General features: G+C 56.6%; 5 protein-coding genes and 1 non-coding gene across 6 annotated transcripts; 4 read left to right on the forward strand and 2 right to left on the reverse strand.

The window, feature by feature from the left end:
- Positions 1 to 473: 473 nt before the first annotated feature.
- Positions 474 to 554, forward strand: SPSK_11196. Its single transcript has one exon. It is a non-coding gene; the product is annotated as a tRNA-Ser (tRNA).
- Positions 555 to 929: 375 nt separating this feature from the next.
- SPSK_06715 (uncharacterized protein) lies at positions 930 to 1,373 on the reverse strand (the record flags this gene model as incomplete). Its single annotated transcript, XM_016733413.1, has 2 exons — positions 930 to 1,205; positions 1,269 to 1,373. 2 exons carry the CDS (start codon positions 1,371 to 1,373, stop codon positions 930 to 932), a joined length of 381 nt encoding a protein of 126 aa, XP_016592430.1.
- Positions 1,374 to 3,160: 1,787 nt separating this feature from the next.
- On the forward strand, positions 3,161 to 5,392 carry SPSK_06012 (palmitoyltransferase erf2; the record flags this gene model as incomplete). Its single annotated transcript, XM_016732720.1, has 1 exon — positions 3,161 to 5,392. One exon carries the CDS (start codon positions 3,161 to 3,163, stop codon positions 5,390 to 5,392), a length of 2,232 nt encoding a protein of 743 aa, XP_016592431.1.
- A 1,365-nt stretch (positions 5,393 to 6,757) lies between these two features.
- SPSK_05842 (uncharacterized protein) lies at positions 6,758 to 10,804 on the reverse strand (the record flags this gene model as incomplete). Its single annotated transcript, XM_016732551.1, has 3 exons — positions 6,758 to 10,402; positions 10,461 to 10,594; positions 10,678 to 10,804. The coding sequence occupies 3 exons, from the start codon at positions 10,802 to 10,804 to the stop codon at positions 6,758 to 6,760; spliced, it is 3,906 nt and encodes a 1,301-aa protein (XP_016592432.1).
- A 154-nt stretch (positions 10,805 to 10,958) lies between these two features.
- On the forward strand, positions 10,959 to 11,414 carry SPSK_06708 (uncharacterized protein; the record flags this gene model as incomplete). Its single annotated transcript, XM_016733407.1, has 2 exons — positions 10,959 to 11,074; positions 11,126 to 11,414. The coding sequence occupies 2 exons, from the start codon at positions 10,959 to 10,961 to the stop codon at positions 11,412 to 11,414; spliced, it is 405 nt and encodes a 134-aa protein (XP_016592433.1).
- Positions 11,415 to 12,905: 1,491 nt separating this feature from the next.
- SPSK_05830 (uncharacterized protein) lies at positions 12,906 to 17,192 on the forward strand (the record flags this gene model as incomplete). The annotated part of the gene is made up of 1 exon (XM_016732540.1): positions 12,906 to 17,192. The coding sequence occupies one exon, from the start codon at positions 12,906 to 12,908 to the stop codon at positions 17,190 to 17,192; it is 4,287 nt and encodes a 1,428-aa protein (XP_016592434.1).
- Between the last annotated feature and the right edge of the window lie 262 nt (positions 17,193 to 17,454).

A 17,454-nucleotide genomic window follows, 5' to 3' on the forward strand; every position in this document is an offset into this window, starting at 1 on the left:
CAGACTAACAAACAAAAAAAAACTTAATTACTAACTTACAAAATAAAAGTTACCAAAATAAAATTAAAATCCATCACTATATTTGATACAAATGTAAAAACCAGATCCCATAACTCATGGCATATTAACCCTACCGTATAACCGTTGAACGTATTGCAGATTGCCAATTAGCTGTCCGATGGTAGATGCCGCTTTATGTGACCGTTTGACCCTGCGAGCTTCACTTCTTTGATCTGATGCTTCACTGTTGCAGCACCGCGTCGCGATCCACCATGCAAACACCGGCTGTTTGCTATGAACAAAGATGCATCTGTCACCGTTCCTTATTCACTGAATTCTCCAGAACCTGGAAACTATCCTTCATATACTATCAATAGACTCCGATATCTCAAGAAGCAGATGGAGATAATGACGGAGGAAGCCTACCTTTCCTCGCCCTTACTCCCTGGCAAACGGATGAGCAGCAACAACCAGCCAGTTTGGCCGAGTGGTGATGGCGGTAGTCCTGAGAACTATTATCGAGAGATGCACAGGTTCGAATCCTGTAACTGGCAAAGCTCAAAGTCGCAAGACTATTTCTTTTTTGGATCTTTTGGTAACCCACCCAACATAATGACTCTCCACATCGATATGTAGCTTCACTTCATCACATGTGAACACAGCACCCTCAATGTTTGCAAAGCCAGCCTTCATTTCTTTTTTACTCGTGAGAATATACATCTTACCCACGTACATGATTTCACTCTGGACCACATCTCGATATGCAAGCTATTATGTTTTGGTGTTTTTTGGGACGTTTAAATGTTTTATGTACACAATCTCGCAAAACCAACACAAAGATGTCCTTCCGCCGTCGCCCAATCTGCCCAGATGCTCTATGCTGTGCCCTCAACACTTCTCCCCATTGTCTATCGTCCTCTCGACACGCTCTAGTAGCCGTCCTTGCCCCACTTGTTGTACTTCTCGTGCAGCCCCTTGGGCAGGTTCACGTTGGGGACGACGACGACGTTGACGGCGCTCGGGGCGTCCTTGGGGTCGGCGCTCTGGTCGCCGCCGGGGAAGTAGCGGTACTTGCCCTCGGCCGAGCCGGTCTCCCAGGGCATGCCGGCCTTGGAGACGGCCGACTCGGAGGTCGAGACGGTGGGCGAGCTGCCAAAGTAGTAGCCGGCACCCGCCAAGCCAGCGACCATGATGCCGCCGAGGATCTGGTGGGGGAAGCACACGTTAGTATTGTTCAGAACATCCCTGAATGCCGAGGCGGGACATACGTAAAGCTCCGGGTTGCGCTTGGTCTCCTGCTTGAGCTGGGCGTCGGCGGGCGCGGACAGGCGGCGGACGGAGGTGGAGAAGGCGCGGCGGGCGATGAACGACATGGCGGCGGTTGTGTGTGTGTGTGTGTCTGGACGCGACGGTAGAGGGAAGATGTTCGACGGTGGATCGCGGTGAGGATCGCGGAATGGCGGGAGGCTGTGAGTTGGTGATGGTGGGTTGACGTTGGATGGCCTGATTCGGGAAGCTACGCAGAGAAAAAGCTCTTGCCCGTCTTCGTTACGCACCGGTTAGAAGGGTGGGAGTGGGCAGTTGCCAAATCCGTGCCTGTCATTGGCCAATCCCGATTCTTTCTCGCTGACCTAAGGCGCAAGAAAGGGCCGTGCCCAGTACAGTGTTGAACCACACTGAACACTGTCCAGCAGCTCCCTTAATTTGGGCCTCAGGCAGCGACAGAGGATTCCGTCGTGCTGGGACAAGCACAGTGCCGGAGGAGCGTTAAGAGTGGCCCCACCAAAGTATCTATGTGCAGTCGTCGCGACAGGGGAAATAACAAAAAACACGCGACGGCAGAGACATCTGCAAAATGGACCGATCCTGCACCCGTCATTCCTGGGTCAACCTACGACGTAGTGCCTAGACTTGAAAGGCTGAGAGTGCATGTCATACTGCGTAGCTTCGAAGACGTTACCCCGTCATGTACTGAATAGTACACGAGGCTCTCGCGTGGACAAATGGGTAGCCGCATGCCAGGCGATTCTGCATGAGATTCAGTTTTATTCCGTACTCCAACACATATTGCTTGCGGCCAGGATTTGCTCCCTTTCTTACAACCCGCTCAACCCTTGTCAAAACGCGGCTGGCACTGCAACATCATGCAAAAACTGGCTGCCATGGAAATTGCACTCGGCGTTTCCACGCGGATTCGCGCCTCGGTAGTGCTGGTCAGCCGCTATCCATCCCATCCACGATCCCCGGCTCATGCGCCGTAGTCGTGTCTTTATTACATCGTCTTGTTCAGCTGTCCCAGCAGCCGCTCGTCCCTGGTTTTGGTCGTATTACTCCGCTTGCCCCTTCACAGATGCTCTTGCCGTTTATCTGCCTTGTTTATTTCGTTCTGTCCTTCACTCTCTCCTTCTGTCGCTCTTGCCTCCTTTCGCAGTCCTCTTTCCACTAGCGCGAGAGTTGCCCCTGTAATCCCCCAGCGAGGCAGGCCCAGTCACACCCTCCTGCCTCGTTGCCTCCCCCTTTGCGCTCCTGCCCGTTGGCTCCTGCCCCAGTAACGGGGCCACTGACAAGCCAACCTGCACATCCCTCCCTTCCCTGCATCTGGGCCTGTGGGTTCGGGGTGTCTGTGCCTGGGATGTGCCTGTGCTCAATTCCTCTTGTGACTTGCTCCCCAAGTCCCGGGTCTCCTGTGCAATTTGCCGTTGATGCCCTTTTCCCCCTTCTTTTTGTCGTATTTTCTTTTCGCATCGTTTGCGTACGAACAGACACACACAAACTCGGCCGAATCCCGTCCTTTCATTCCACATTCGATTCTTCCTCGATAGCATCTTTGCCTTGTTTTTCACTTCTCAATACATCTTTCATTCATTCTTCTGCCTTGCGTTGACGCCTCTTAATAGCTGTCGTATTGTTTTTGAGCATCTCCATTCCGATCCTCTGTCTTATTTCGGCTCTTCTGAAACAGATCTGGCCACGAGAACGACACCATTGACAAAGTGCATTCATCGAACGAGTCGACGATGTCATTCTGCTGACCACGTTTGCCCTTTATTCTCGACCTCGTCACAGCATTTCCTTAGCGAATCGAATCCGCACCATCCGGCCACTCTCTTGATTGCACTTCATCTTCAGTCACCGTCACATTCGACAACAACGCCACCCAATGGCGAATCCAGAACCTGAGGCGCGTGTCGCCTCGCCGCCCGTGCCCGACGATGAACATACATTCCCGCATTTCCCGTCCACTCGGTCCGAAGCACCCGGAAACGCGCCGAGCATCATCTCCTCGCGCATGACCGACATCATGTCCGACGACGGCAAAGGTCTTGGCGCTGATGCTGGCGGTGCGACGTCTCTGCGGGCACAGGCGGCATCGCGCGCATCGGCACGTCTGTCGCAACAGCCTCAAAACTTCCAACCTCTCCGCCGCGGCCTGTCCGGAAAGCGCTCGAGCGCAGCAGGGAGCAGCCACAGCGGCAGTACGGCTGGAGTGGCAGCCTACGGCGGCCGCCCCGTCAGTTCGACAACTCAGCGCAGCCACGTTCCCTCGCTTACTTCGCATGCCTTCTTCCACCCGATGAGCTCCCAGAAGCTGCAGGCTCAGCGCGGCGGCGTCACACGGCCACGGCAGTCCCAGCTCGGCCTGCAACAGCCTCAACAGGCCAGCGCTGCTGAGTCGTCTGCTGCAACCGTTGGCTCGTCCTCTCAAGCCGCTGCGCAGCAGACCACCATGCCAACAGCACGACCCATCTCGCGCGGCTCCGAATACACCGACCAGATGACCGTGGACCGCATCACAGCGAACACCAGCCCGACCGGCGGCTTTTATGCCGCGGCCTCTCTCACAGACAGCATCCGGCCACTCCGCCAGCCGAGCCAGTCAAGGCCAGGCGGCCCAGCTGATGGTCTGACAATCCGAGTCGACAAGGCCCTCAACTCGGGTCACGTCGACAACATGCCGACTCCCGTGCGCACACCCAAGTCGTTCCGTTCGAGCTTCATGCTGCCCGGTAAGGGCAACAGCGGCGGCGAGTCCGGCGTGAACCGCGACATCCAGGGCGGCGAGAAGCTTGAGTCCGTCGCGTCGACACCCCAGCGCAGCCCCTCGGCTACCTCCCATCCTTCGAATGGCACGCATGTCAATAGCGGCAGCGTAGTGGGTGACCGCAGAAAGGCTGCAAGTGGCGGCGCTGGGACTGCCGGTAACGACGGTGGCCTTGGCGGCAGCAAGAAGGTCGTGTCTGGCAAGAACTACCAGTTTTTCCAAGGAAACACGGTGTTCTGCTTTGGCGGTCGTTTCGAGAACACAAAATCCCGGCCCATTAACATTGCCACCGGTGGCCTGGTCGTGATTCCCTGCATCCTCTTCTTTGTCTTCTCCGCGCCATGGCTGTGGCACAATGTGTCGCCTGCTATTCCCATTACGTTCGCGTACACTTTTTACATTTGCCTGTCGTCCTTCTTCCACGCTTCGGTGTCCGATCCAGGCATCTTGCCCCGCAACCTGCACCTTTTCCCACCCCCGGACGAGAACGACGATCCTCTGCGCCTGGGTCCCCCAACCACCGACTGGGCGCTCATCAAGTCCAGCGAGTCCTCTACGGCCGCTATGGAGGTTCCTGTGAAATACTGCCGGACCTGCAACATCTGGCGCCCGCCCCGCGCCCACCACTGCCGCATGTGCGACAACTGCGTCGAGACCGCCGACCACCACTGCGTCTGGCTGAACAACTGCGTCGGCCGCCGCAACTACCGCTTCTTCTTTACTTTTGTCTCCTCGTGCACCGTGCTGTCGCTGTACCTGATGGGCGCCTCCCTCGCTCAGATCTTGGTCTACAGCCACCGCGAGCACGTCTCGTTTGGCGCCGCCATCGGCCACTTCCGCGTTCCCTTTGCCATGTTCATTTACGGCATCCTCGCCTGCAGCTATCCGGTGCCGCTCATGGGCTACCACTTGTTCCTGATGGCCCGTGGCGAGACGACCCGAGAGTTCTTGAACTCGCACAAGTTCCCCAAGAAGGACCGCTACCGTGCGTACACGCAGGGCAGCATGTTCCTGAACTGGATTGCTGTGCTGTGCCGCCCGCGCCCGCCAACGTACATGCGCTTCAAGAGCCCTCACATGGAGGGTGACCAGCGCCTGTTCCCGCAGACGACCAAGTCGTGGCTGGCTGCTCGCAAGGACCGTGCCAACAATGCCAATGACGACGCCAACACCGCCACGGACAACACATTCAGCAAGGGCGGCAACGACCTCGAGATGCAGCACGTCAACGGCGTCGTCGGCAACGCGAATGCTGCGGCCGGCACGGCACCCTCGACGGCAGCCGGTGCCGAACCGTTCACACCCGGCTTCCAAGGACCCGTGGCGTTACGCAACAGCGCAGCACAGTAGTTTGCATTGCTTTCATTATCTACTATTTCTTTATTCGTTTTATCGTTGTCTACTCACCATTTCCTTGCTTTGTACACTTTTTCTGTCCTTTTTTTCCTTTCAAAATACCCTTTCTGTTATTCACTTTTCTTTTTTTTTTCCCTTTTAAAACCTTTTATCTCTATCTTTTTTTGAGCCAGCGAGTTTCATTCCGTCTATCCTCGTCTCATAAGCCCTCTATATTTCTTTTGTCGAAAGTTATTTTTTTGTGCTTAGGTATATTATCCGCCCATTTCCCTTTCTTCATGCGCTGCTCGTCTTATTCTCCCTTTGTTATATTTATAATGTAGTGTCACAGGTGGGAGGGAACAAAAATCTGGATTTCTTATTTCTTACCTTTTATCTCATTAGTTGTAGTCATGGTCAAGGTACATACAAACCCAGGATTGCGTAAGAGCAACATCCCGGATGTGTAAAACAGAAGAAAAAGAACAGAATACAACGGTATCAATTTAGACCACGATTCGATATTCCAACGTCTTCACGAGGAAGCAACTTAGCACGTTCAGTGTTCTCTGTAAATTTGTATCGCAGCTCTATATAACATCTCTACATGCACCAGGTGTTGCTGCGAAAAACTTGAGGGTGCAAGACTGTGAACCTGTGATTGGACACGGTTGTTGTGGGCCACACATTGACACTTGAAAGACAATATGATAAAGGAGACACCGAGGAGCGAGGTCGAAGATGAAGCAGAAGTGATATTAATTCCCATCATCATTATTACGCCGGAAAGGTGAAGTTAAATATGAAATAAAAAGTGAGGTGCTCTGCCAAGTAAAAGAGAAGCAACGCAGACCAACGACACTTGCGGCAAACAGAACCCCAATAGAATACTCAACATTATTAGTTGGCCTCGCATCATAAAACGAAATGAAACAAAACAAGGAATACATAAATAACAAGGGGCCACCCTGGTGTGAAAATGTGATATAACAGGACAAAAAAACAAAACAAAAAACCTTGTGTGAAAAACATAAAATGAGAAACAAAAAAGGCATTCAAACGTCGGCTTGGTTATCAGCCGGCTTTGGCAGCTAGTATTCGTCTACAAGCGGCCGGAAGCTGCCGTCGGTTGGTGCTTGCCGTGGCTGATGAGTCGTAGGTGTTGGTGGTATGAAAGCTGCCCAGTATGGGTTTCTTGACGCAGGAAAGGAAGCACAATGGCCAGCTGTGATATTGCCGGCACGGACTTGGGTGCACGTCGTTTTGTGTTTCTTGATGTTGCTCGTCTGTCGTTCCATCACCACCAGTACTGATCATCCAGGTGCCACCACCATCATCGATGCTGCCGTGTACCAGTCCACGTATCATCCAAAGGTGGTGCTACCGCTCGGGGATCGGACTCTTAGCTAACCGCCCGCCGGCGCTCACACGTTTTTGTAGTCGCGCCTCCTTCTCCCGGGCCAAGCGCTCCATGGCTCCCACGCCGGACGAGGGTGTCGACGATGGGTGGGCGCCCGCCACAGCACCGCTGCCAGTTTTGCTTCCACTGTTGCCGCTGTTGTTGTCTAAAATGTTCAGGCCACCCACACGACCACGTTTGGCCTCGACGTACTGCTGGGCACTGCGGCTGAGCGGGAACGCTGGCAGTGCAGCTGGAATCTGTGCGCCGTTCTGCAAAAGGAGCTCGGCAACAGGGAACGGCACCTGTTTGGACTTGGGATTGGCCGGCCCTGCGTTCGCACCAGACGTTCCTGGTCGTGGTGTGGTCATGGGCGACGGCGTAGGAGAGGGAGATGCCGGGTCGGCGGCCGCGAGGGCAAGGTAGACGACGTGCGTACCGCGTGAAAGGTCGGTGGCGTTGACATTGGCCTTGAGCGCAAGCGCATAGATGACGTGCTGAATGTCGTTTTTCTTGACACTGGCGAGCAACGTCTCGTCGGCCGTGGAGTAGTGAGACAGTGTGGCGCTGATGGGCTCAATGTAGGCGCGGTCGACGTACTTGGCCGTGATGAATCGCAAACGCTGCTCACGGTTGGCAGTGGGCGTGAGCTTGGCGGCCGGCTCGAGCTTGGCCTCCCAGACCATGTTGGCGACGCGATTGCCGACGAGCAGCAAGAGTTCGATAATATCGGTGGTAAACGAAGTAATGTCGAGCGTAAGCGAGCGCACCTTGCTGATATGGGTACCGAGCGAACGGTGAATGCCGCTACACTCGATGCACAGGATGATGGCGAGGTTGATGGACACCCACTCGACCTTGGCGCCGGACCCGCAGTCAGCACACCAGCAGTTGCCGCGGTCGTTGTCGCGGAGCATTTGTAGCAGCTTGTCCGGATTTTCTTCGTAGCTGCTGCTGGGAGCACGGGGCGCACTGGGCCGCCCACCGACGGTGATACGCCGCGTCGGGATACCCGTGTTGCCACTGCCACTGCTGCTACCACCCGACATGGCCTGGGCCACGGCGCCACCAACAGCGCCGATGCCGTGACCGTCACGACCGCGGTGACCGTGGGTCAGAGACGTGCTTTTATTGGTGAATACGGAGCCAATGTCACGGCTGGGGAAGTTCGACGAGCCGTTGTCGGTTGGTACGACGGGGGCCGCACTTGAGCGCTCACGGCCTTCCATGGCGCTTTGAAGGGCGTTGTTGATGGACGAGATCCAGCTGTTCATGTCCTCTTCGGACGTCGCTTGGTAGACGCGCTTGAACTGGGGCGTGATCACTTCGAAAGTAAACCGACGCTCGGCATTCCGTGCCTCGCGAACCGAGGCCATGCGCAGATCAATGGGGTCCATGTGCAGATCGAGCTTCTGCTTCCAGTTGCTGTACTCGGACAGCTTGCCTTGGTCAAGGACGATCCAGAACTTGTGCCAGCCCTGCTTATTCAGTGCCGAGCGAGGATCGACATGGCCGCCCGGACGGTTCAATGCCCACAGAAGACCCTCCTTGCGCTGGTTTCCGTTCTTCTCCAGATTGACCGTCTGAGCTGGGTCGCGCTCTTCGAGGTCACGGATGCCCTTGAACTTGGAGTTTTGTGGCGGGCTGCCGACTGAGAGGTGGTGAGAGCCCAAGCTGCCCGGTGACCGCGACAGATCCGTGGTCGTAGCACCGGCCGTACCAGGCGCTGCACCAACGCGCAGTTGCGAGCCCGTGCTGTCGGCGCGGCCAAGCTCCGAATCCGAGTTGGACTGCGCCGAGCTGGCATTGTTGGCGATGGTGGCGGTTGTTGATTGCCCGCCATTGGTGCCGTTGTTGACGACGCCAACGCTATTGCTGTTGACCGTTGGTGCCGTAGAGAAAGTGTCGGAGTCGGCGTAAGGTGCGTTGCTGGGTGCACCGTTGCTCTTTTCAAGAAGGCGCCGCTTTTCTTCACGCTCACGACGCTGGTACTGGTATTCCTTGTCGGCAAGCTGGACTTCGTTGGAGAGGGCCTCTAGCTGGGGCAGCAAGACGTCAACCTTCTTGGCTGTGTTGAGGAACGATTTGGCCTGACCGTCGGCGTAGCGCGTCAGGTGGGACAGCACTTCTTGCTCTTTGCGACCGCCTGACAAATCTTGCATAAAGGATGAGTAGTCGAAGCGTTTGAGCTCAAAGTTGCGCCGCTTGGTCTGGTACTTGGTGTCGCTCTCTGCCAACTTCTTAGACTTCAGAGAGTCTTGCCGCTGGCCAAGATAGCGTCCGACATACGCGTAGTAGTCCTTGCTCTCTTCTTCAAAGTCGCGCTTCTTGGCCTCAGCCTGCTTGATGTCCCAGGTGTACAGCTTGGTCAGGGGGTCTATGACGATACGTTGGAGGTTGAATGTGTTCTGGCGTTCGTACGCCAGGATTTCGCGGGCGATCTTGTCAAAGTAGTGGTCGATGGCCGGCTGAACGGCGTTGGCGTTGGTTGACGACGTCTCTTTCAGGGCGTCAATGAACGAAGAAAATGCCTCGTTCGAGTCCACCATCGTCGCATACGCGTGCTCGGCGCGCTTGATGACCTTCTTCATTTGCATGCGCATGTTTCCAGTCTTTTGCTCGAGAGCCTTGATGGTTGCACGGAACAAAGGGCCGTCGTCGGCCACAGACACGTCATCGCCGGGCCGAGGACACGAAACGTCCACCTTGACTGGCTCTGGAGGTGGCGGCGGCGCAGTAGTTGGTGCGGGCTGTGCCTGTAAAGTTGCTGCCGCTGTGGCTCCGGAAGCGCCGATGGGATCGGGTATGCCGATCCTTGGTGAGTTAGGTACATCCTCTATCGCTTCGATGGTACTGCTGAGGCGCGAGTCGACGGACTGTGCGGATGCGACGCGGATCTTGGGCGGGGCGCTGAGGAGGAAGGGAGGTGTAGGCGAGCTGGGTGTAGGATGAGGGTTTGTGTCTAGAACGTTAGCAAGACGTGGCCATTTTTGTCTCACATTCGAGCGGGAGAAGGACATACTCGATACGAAGAAGGAGAAGCTGGCCAGGGTGTTTAAGCTATGCGCACGCTGGTTGTACTCCACAAAGCTGCACGAGTTGCGCCAACCACCGCCCTTGTCCTCCAAGTTCTTGGGCGGTTTCCACCGCCATGACCAGTCAAAGGTCACGGATGGGCTGCCACCAGTGGAAAAGTCTCCGACGAGCTCTACATTGGAGTTTTTATGGAGGTTCGGGTCGGCGTGGAACTCGCGCGTAAGCAGGTTGTCCACCTCGCGCAAGTTGGATGCCTGTACGAATGTGAGGCCGTTGATCACGGTGTCAATGGCAGACGCAGCACCCGCTGCAGCGGCAGTGCCAGAGGAGGTCCCATTGGCGTCGGATGCGCCAGAGTTGGCAGCGGCTGATGCTTGCGTGACGCTGCTGGCTCCCGTTGCTGTTGACGCGCCGGCTGACGTCCCTGCTGTTGCGCCGGCGGTGGCTGCATTTGTAGCGTTTGTGGAGCTCATGGTGCTGGCAGATGTCGGTGTCTGTCGTATAACGAATGTAAAGGTGAATGTCAGCTCTTCATCGTTGGAGAGTTTGAGGAGAAATGAAGGGCCGGGCGCGGCGGAGGCGTCGGTGTCCTGCGGGTGGTATTAGTAAACAAAGTGTCGAAAGTGGCCGGCAGCGGGACGGACGAACCTGCACAAAATCGAGGGGTGCATTGTCGCCAAGGGACCGCGTGGCCGAGACGCGAGTTGCTGGAAAGGCGTTGGGCACAATGTTCACGGAAGTGCGCCGGCGGGCGGATGTGATGACGAGCGACGAGATGGATACTGTGCAAATGAGGGTTGTTAGTCCGATGGGCGGTTATGCAAGGGTTCGGAGCAGCGCGAGACAGCTGTAGTGGTAAAAAAACCGGCTGTGGCAGCGGGATCATGCTGAGGGTGACAAGACGCAAAGATGAAGTTCGCGATGCTTCGCGTCTCATGTCTCGTGTCTCGTGTCTCGTGTCCTCCACCGGCAACGGCCCGGGAGCGTGCCATCTTATAACTTGTCCCCACTACTGCTGTCCCATGCTATACTTTCTCGTCCGTGTGTCGCTGCAATGGTCGTTCTGCTGCTTCTGGGATTGTCTTCTTACATCGGTTTTGGTCGCGCAAATAGAGGACACCGCCCTCGTCGGGGCGGCTCGAAGTGATGCCCATGGCGGGCGGATGCGAGGGGTTGAGACAGACGAAAACGAAACTCGGCGCGGCCGGGACGAAGGGTAAAATCTGCAAAGGGACGGTTGGAATTCCGGGAGACCGGCCACGGTATGTGATGCTTGGTTGAAAATGTCGAAATTCGAAACTGGGGAGATGTAGGATAAGTAACGCGAACCGCCTGCTTGAGGAAGGACTGCTAATGAAGGACGAGGAGTTGGTGGAAGGAGCGGTTATCAATACAGAGAAGGCGGAAGGAGGGGATGATCTAGTGATGGGGAACTGGAAAAGGGCAGGAGCCAGGGGATCCGCTGTGGAGGTCCTCTGTGTCCTCAAATGCGGCACTGTCGCACCTTCCCTCCGTGGCGATAACCAGGCTAAATACCCCAGACTGTGGAATCACGTGATTCTCATGAAATGGAAAGCAACTTTTGGCTCGGGGTCTACGTAAACCCCTAAAACAAGGGGTCTGGTGCACACGAGGTCGCTAAAGAAAATCACCCAAACTGTGAGACCGTGCGTGGTGGCTGCTGAAGAGGTCAGCAGGTAGGTGCGATGTTGGGTGCAATAGGCAACACTCAATGCCTTCGCCACCAAGGCTGGTATTGCTCTTGTCTTTGCCGCGTATTGAGGAAGGAGCGAATGCAAGCTCTTAAAGTGGGACGCGTCAAGGCCATTTCGTCATACCACAGTGAAAAGGAAGGAAACATTTCGGTAAAATGAAGTATTCTCGCCTCCCAACTACTGCTATAAAAGAGAGACGAAACTGGCAAATGCAGAGTATTATAGTGCTTTTAGTCTTGGCTTGGCTTCATATTGCGTTTGTTGTTTATTTATATGCATCATGACTTGTGCCTGCCAAGCCTCAACATACTACATCATCCCTTCCTTGACTCCTTCGATATCAGCCGCAGCTCCTTCCATCGGGTGCCTTTGTTACTTCCTAAATTGGTTGTCACCGCCCCAAAAAGGAAGGGTCAAGGGAACAACACAACATACGCAAATCTGCTCGTGACCTGTCTCGACAGCAAATGACGATCAGCGAAAGACAGCACCTGGTCATTAGATCTAGAAAATGGCGATTTGGCTGTTTTGTCCTGGCTCGGCGCGAGCAACGTACGTAAATAACGCTAACTGCTAACAGTGGCATGAATCTGAAGCTTGGTGGGTGATGTAATTTGACTGATTGACAGTGGCCCGAAACCTGTTTACAGCGACTCAATCTGCCCAATTTTGCGGCGGTAGAGCTCCGTTACAGGCATGCGCGCCCGAGTTCCAGCACGTCTCTATTTATATCGCACCTTGTTAGGCGCATGTCAGCGGCGTTCCCAAAATTACAGGCCTGGCCGAAAGGGGGAAAAAGGGGGGTGGATGGAGGGGCTAGGACGCGATCTGGCGCACTGGCGCCCAAACTCCGCCACAAGCTGGGCTCCGTTCACATACGTCGTACGCAGCTTCCCTGCTTCCCATCCCCATAACAGCCCACTACAGACACTTGGGTGCACAGGGGGCCACAGAAATAGACGACATCTCGTGTTGTTTCGTCGTCTGCCCCCATTCTGCCGCCAACCCTCTTGCCAGGAAACATCGTCGCTTTCGATTTTCTTTTCTCTGTGGACGCTGCCTACCTGCGTTTTCTTTGTTTCATTCGTTTTAATACCCCCGCGTTCGCGAATTCACCACAGTATTGCTCGGCGTTTTCCGTCCATATTGATATCTTTGATCTCCTCGACTTTCACGACTTTTCCGATTTGTTTCCACCCCTCGGACGTCCCACATTCAATCTCCTACTGCCGACGACTTTTGGTCTTCTCACTTGTCGCCCTGTTCAACTCTACGTCCCGGTATTCCCTGGCACACTTTAGACGCCGGCCCGACCGACAACCCCTCCCGCCAGATCGAGGGCTGATCGACTCTGGCAGACTTGCCAGCCTTGCCGGCCATGTCGACAGCGTCCAACCGGACCTCGCGGCTCGACCGCGGCAGCCTACATAACTCGCGGATGAGCACCATGAGTGGCCGCCGGCAACGTGCCGGCTCGCGCGCCGCCCGGGTTACCGAGGTGCAGTTCGAGGAGGGCTATAGCTATGCCCTCCGCATCGCCTACCTCAACTACTTGCTGCAGCCCAAGAAGAAGAGAAAAGAGTACGTGGCGGCACCCAAGCCCGTCCGCACACACACGGCATCCAACAGCGTCGGCGAGCTCATGAAGGAGTTTGTGCCGTCCGGGTCATCGTCGTCGGCGGCCAACATGAAGTTGCCCCACAGCCTGCGGCAGGCCCTCGAAAAACGCATGGAGGGCGTGCTGCGTGGCACCGAAAAACTGCCGGGATATAGCGACGCGGCGGTCAAGCGCACGTTTGGCGAGGCATACACCGCGTTTACGGCTGACAACTTCCGCAAGAGCATTGACAAGGACCGCAAGATCGAGCCCCTCATTCTCATTTTCTACACGTCCGCAAGCAAAGCCCAGGGCCGCGGCAAGGCCGCCGACGACGACTCGTGGAAGCCGCTTGTGGACCGCCACGTTGCCCTCTTTGTGCGGCTGGTCAGCAGCCTGATGCGCGATCTGGGCAGCGACCAGGGCCGGCCCGAGTTCATGGGTCGCCTGGCAACACTCGAGAAGAAGCTGCTCACCAATGACCAGGACCTGTCTCTCGACACCAACCAGCCGGGCGAGCACAAGACGATCGAGGTGGAGATCCCGTTAACGTACGACGTCAAGGATATGCCCATGGTGCAGACCGTCGCCCGCATCTTTGGGCGGACGCAGAGCGAAGTGCAAACGGACATTGACCGCGACTTGACTGTATGGACCGAGGAGGCAGCCCTCAAAGACCTCAAGACGTACCAGCACCAGCTCACATCAAATATGCCGGGTGCGCTGCGCAGCGGGGACTTTGATCTGGATGCGGCATACGAGGAGTGGAAGAAGACCGAGGTCCACCAGCTGGCGCAGATGATGCTGGATTTGCTGACCGTGCGACCCGACCTTGCCAAGACATCGACAACAAGCGGTGGTGCTGCATCTTTGGGTGGCAACGGTGGAGACAAGCCGCTTCCGATTCGGCCGACGTCCATGTATGGAGAGGACCAAACTTACGCAGACATTAGCCGCATGATCTCGTCCCATCCAGACCCTGTGGCGGCCGCCTCGGTCGTGAATCAGTTCGGGTATGACGGCTCTATGGGCTTCTCGTCATTGTCCTTGGATGACGGCGCCAGTGGTAGCAGCATCCGCGCCGTCGAAGAGACGCCCGATTTTACATATATTCCGTCGGACCCGCGGTCCTATTACAAGTTTGTGCTGAAGCACGCCATGTCGTACGACCAGCTACACCCGGACGAGGGGACGATTGTGTCGGAGGCTGTCCCGCTGCACCGATCGTCGGTGGACTTGTTGATTGAGTTGGCGGTGCACTGGCGGATACCGCAGTTCTCGCGCGAGGTGCTGTTGCTCGACGTCGCATCGCAAAAGTACCTGGATCTCGAGATGCGTGCCGAGGAGGTGTACGAGGTGTTTGAGGATGTCAAAGACAGTGCCTCCCTCGATCACTTGCCGCACAACAAGAAACCGCCGCACATTCAAATGTTTGGCCAGCCACTGCACAGCATCGAGCGCAGCCACTGGGCGTCACGCGACTACGCCTCCTACCAGCAGATCCTGGTCAAGATGCAGGAAGCTATGCTGCGCGAGCTGCTGGAGGTGGCCTCGCAGTGCTACGAGCCGAAACCGCAGTCCATCGGCCCGACGCTGATGTTCATTGAGAACCACATCCACAGCGACGACGCCTTCCCGCAGCGGCCCGAGGTCATTGCCCAGTTCGCCGAGGCGCTGACAGCGACGATGCGCGACCGCGCCGCTGGCTTGTATCGCGAGTTCTTGGACACCAACATCCCGCGGGAAGAGGACGACTGGGATTTTAGTCATGTGGTGAACCTGGGCAAAGCGGTGGTGGCCGTGTGCGACCGCACGCGCAAGCGGTACCGCAAGAACCCGGAGATTATCGGGGTCAGCCCCTTTAAGGAGCTCGTGGGCACCATGTTCCCGAGCTTCGAGGCCGACGCCAAGGCGATCATTGAGCGAATCGTGCAAAAGGCCAAGGACCGCGGTCTCGAGGTCAACCTGCAGGACGGCTTCGACCTGTACAAGGAGCTCACCGACATTCGCAAAATCCACGTCGAGTCACTGCCGGGCAAGCCGTTTGCCTTCCACGTCGAGGGTCTGCTCGAAGAGTTTGTGTGGCGGTGGATCAAGGGCGCGCAGGAACGCATGGAGAACATTGTCGAGGAAGCCATCAAGCAGGACCAGTTCCAAGTGCGCGTTCAACAACCGGGCGACGTTCCGACGGACGATGAGCGGCACAGCGTGTCTATCATCGACACGTTCCAGGCCTTCAACCAGAGCGTCGACCAAATCTACCAGCTGGAGTGGGACGACGATACGCACCATGCCAAGTTCATGACGGCACTGGCCAAGGCCTTCACGGCAGGGATCGGGCGGTACTGCGAGATTGTCGAGCAGCGCTTCGCCAAGGAGATGGACCGCCCCTCGGCGCAAGAGCTGGCGGACGCTACGAAGACGACACAGGAGCGCTGGATGCAGTATGCCAAGGACGCATTGAGCAACAAGGAAAAGGTCGAGCCGTTCCAATTCTACGCCGAGTCGTTTGTCAAGCTCAACAACATTGAGTACGGCATGCAGGCGCTGGATGCCCTGGAAAAGGCGGTCAACGTCGATGGGTGCGCCGAGGTCTTGAAGCGGGAAAACGGGCCCGCCAAGCCCGTGGACCGGCGTAACACCAAGTACGTGTTTACGATCAAGATTGTCGAGGCCGAGGACCTCAAGGCGTGCGACCCGACGGGCACGAGCGACCCGTACGTCGTGCTGGGCGACGAGTACCAGAAGCGGCTCGCCAAGACGCGCATCATTATGCGCAACCTCAACCCGCGCTGGGACGAGTCGGTCGAGATCACGGTGTCGGGTCCGCTCAACATTATCGCCACGATCTGGGACTACGACACCTTTGGCGACCACGACTTTGTGGGCCGTACGTCACTGAAGCTCGACCCGCTGCACTTTAGCGACTACCTGCCGCGCGAGTTCTGGCTGGACCTCGATACGCAGGGCCGGCTGCTTCTGCGCGTCAGCATGGAGGGTGAGCGCGATGACATCCAGTTCCATTTTGGCAAGGCGTTCCGCCACCTCAAGCGAACGGAGCGTGACATGGTGCGCAAGGTCACGGACAAGCTGGTGGCGTACATCAATGCGTCGCTGTCGTACGAGGCCCTGAAGAGCCTGCTGAACCGAGGGTCGCTGCTCGCCACGTCCGTGGCGGCGCTGTGGCAGAAGCGCACCGCGTCCAAGACGCAGCCGCTGACACAAGCCGACATTGAGAACACGCTGCAGCCGCTGTTTACGTACTTCAACGAGAACTTTGCCATTATGAACCAGACGCTGACGCACGCCACCATGATGGCCGTCATGACGCGGCTGTGGAAAGAGGCGCTCATGGCCATTGAGGGCCTGCTCGTGCCCCCTCTGTCCGAAAAGCCGTCCACGCAAAAGCCCCTGACACAGGCCGAGATTGACGTCGTCTACAAGTGGCTCGAGATGCTGTTTGACTTTTTCCACGCGCGCAACGACCACGGCGAGGTGCTGGGCGTGCCAGCCGACATTCTCAAGTCGCCCAAGTACCACGAGCTCGCGTCGCTCAACTTTTTCTACTTTGAGACGACCGAGAATCTGATACGGACGTCGGAGCGCATGGCCGCGGCCACGGCACAGCGCGCCCAGCAGCAGCTGCAGCAGCAGCAGCAACAGCTCCCTGCCAACGGCATCGTCCCGGGGCTGACCATGTCGGGCCGGCACTTGTCGGCGCCGCCCGGGTTTGGGCCGGGCGCGGCCGGAGGCGGCGCGTTTGCCAGCATGGGCACGATTCGCCGCGGCAAGAGCATCATGATGAGCCGCAACCTGGGCACGATGCGGCGCGCCAAGGAAGAAAAGCGCAAAGACGCGCAGGCCGACCCGTCGGACGACATGATTCTGCGTATTCTGCGGATGCGGCCGGAGGCAGCCATGTACCTCAAAGAGCGGCACCGGCAGAAGGAGCGCATGGCGGCGCACCAGGCGGCGGCGATGATTGTGCGCCAGAGCATCAGCCAGGGGTGGACGGGCCCGGCGTTTGGCGGAGCCATGTACAGCCGCAACAACCTACCGCAGCGGTAGGAGGTATCATGTGACGAGGTTGGAAAAAAGCCAGCGAATACTAACGACGAATGATTTTTGTTTCTTTGGATTACTGGGATGATATTTATTGTTTCATCTGACACCTTTTTTGGCATGTTTGGTCTAGCTTTCGGGTATTCGGCAGGGCCACCGTTTCGGGAGCATCTAGCAGTTTTGATTTGATTTGGGTTTGCTTTTGCTCCAGGAGTCTTGTCCTTTTTATGTTTTGTTTTCGGAGTAATTACCCTTTTTGCGCACACAT

This window comes from Sporothrix schenckii, assembly GCF_000961545.1.
Source record: "Sporothrix schenckii 1099-18 chromosome Unknown Cont38, whole genome shotgun sequence".
Lineage (NCBI taxonomy): Eukaryota > Fungi > Ascomycota > Sordariomycetes > Ophiostomatales > Ophiostomataceae > Sporothrix > Sporothrix schenckii.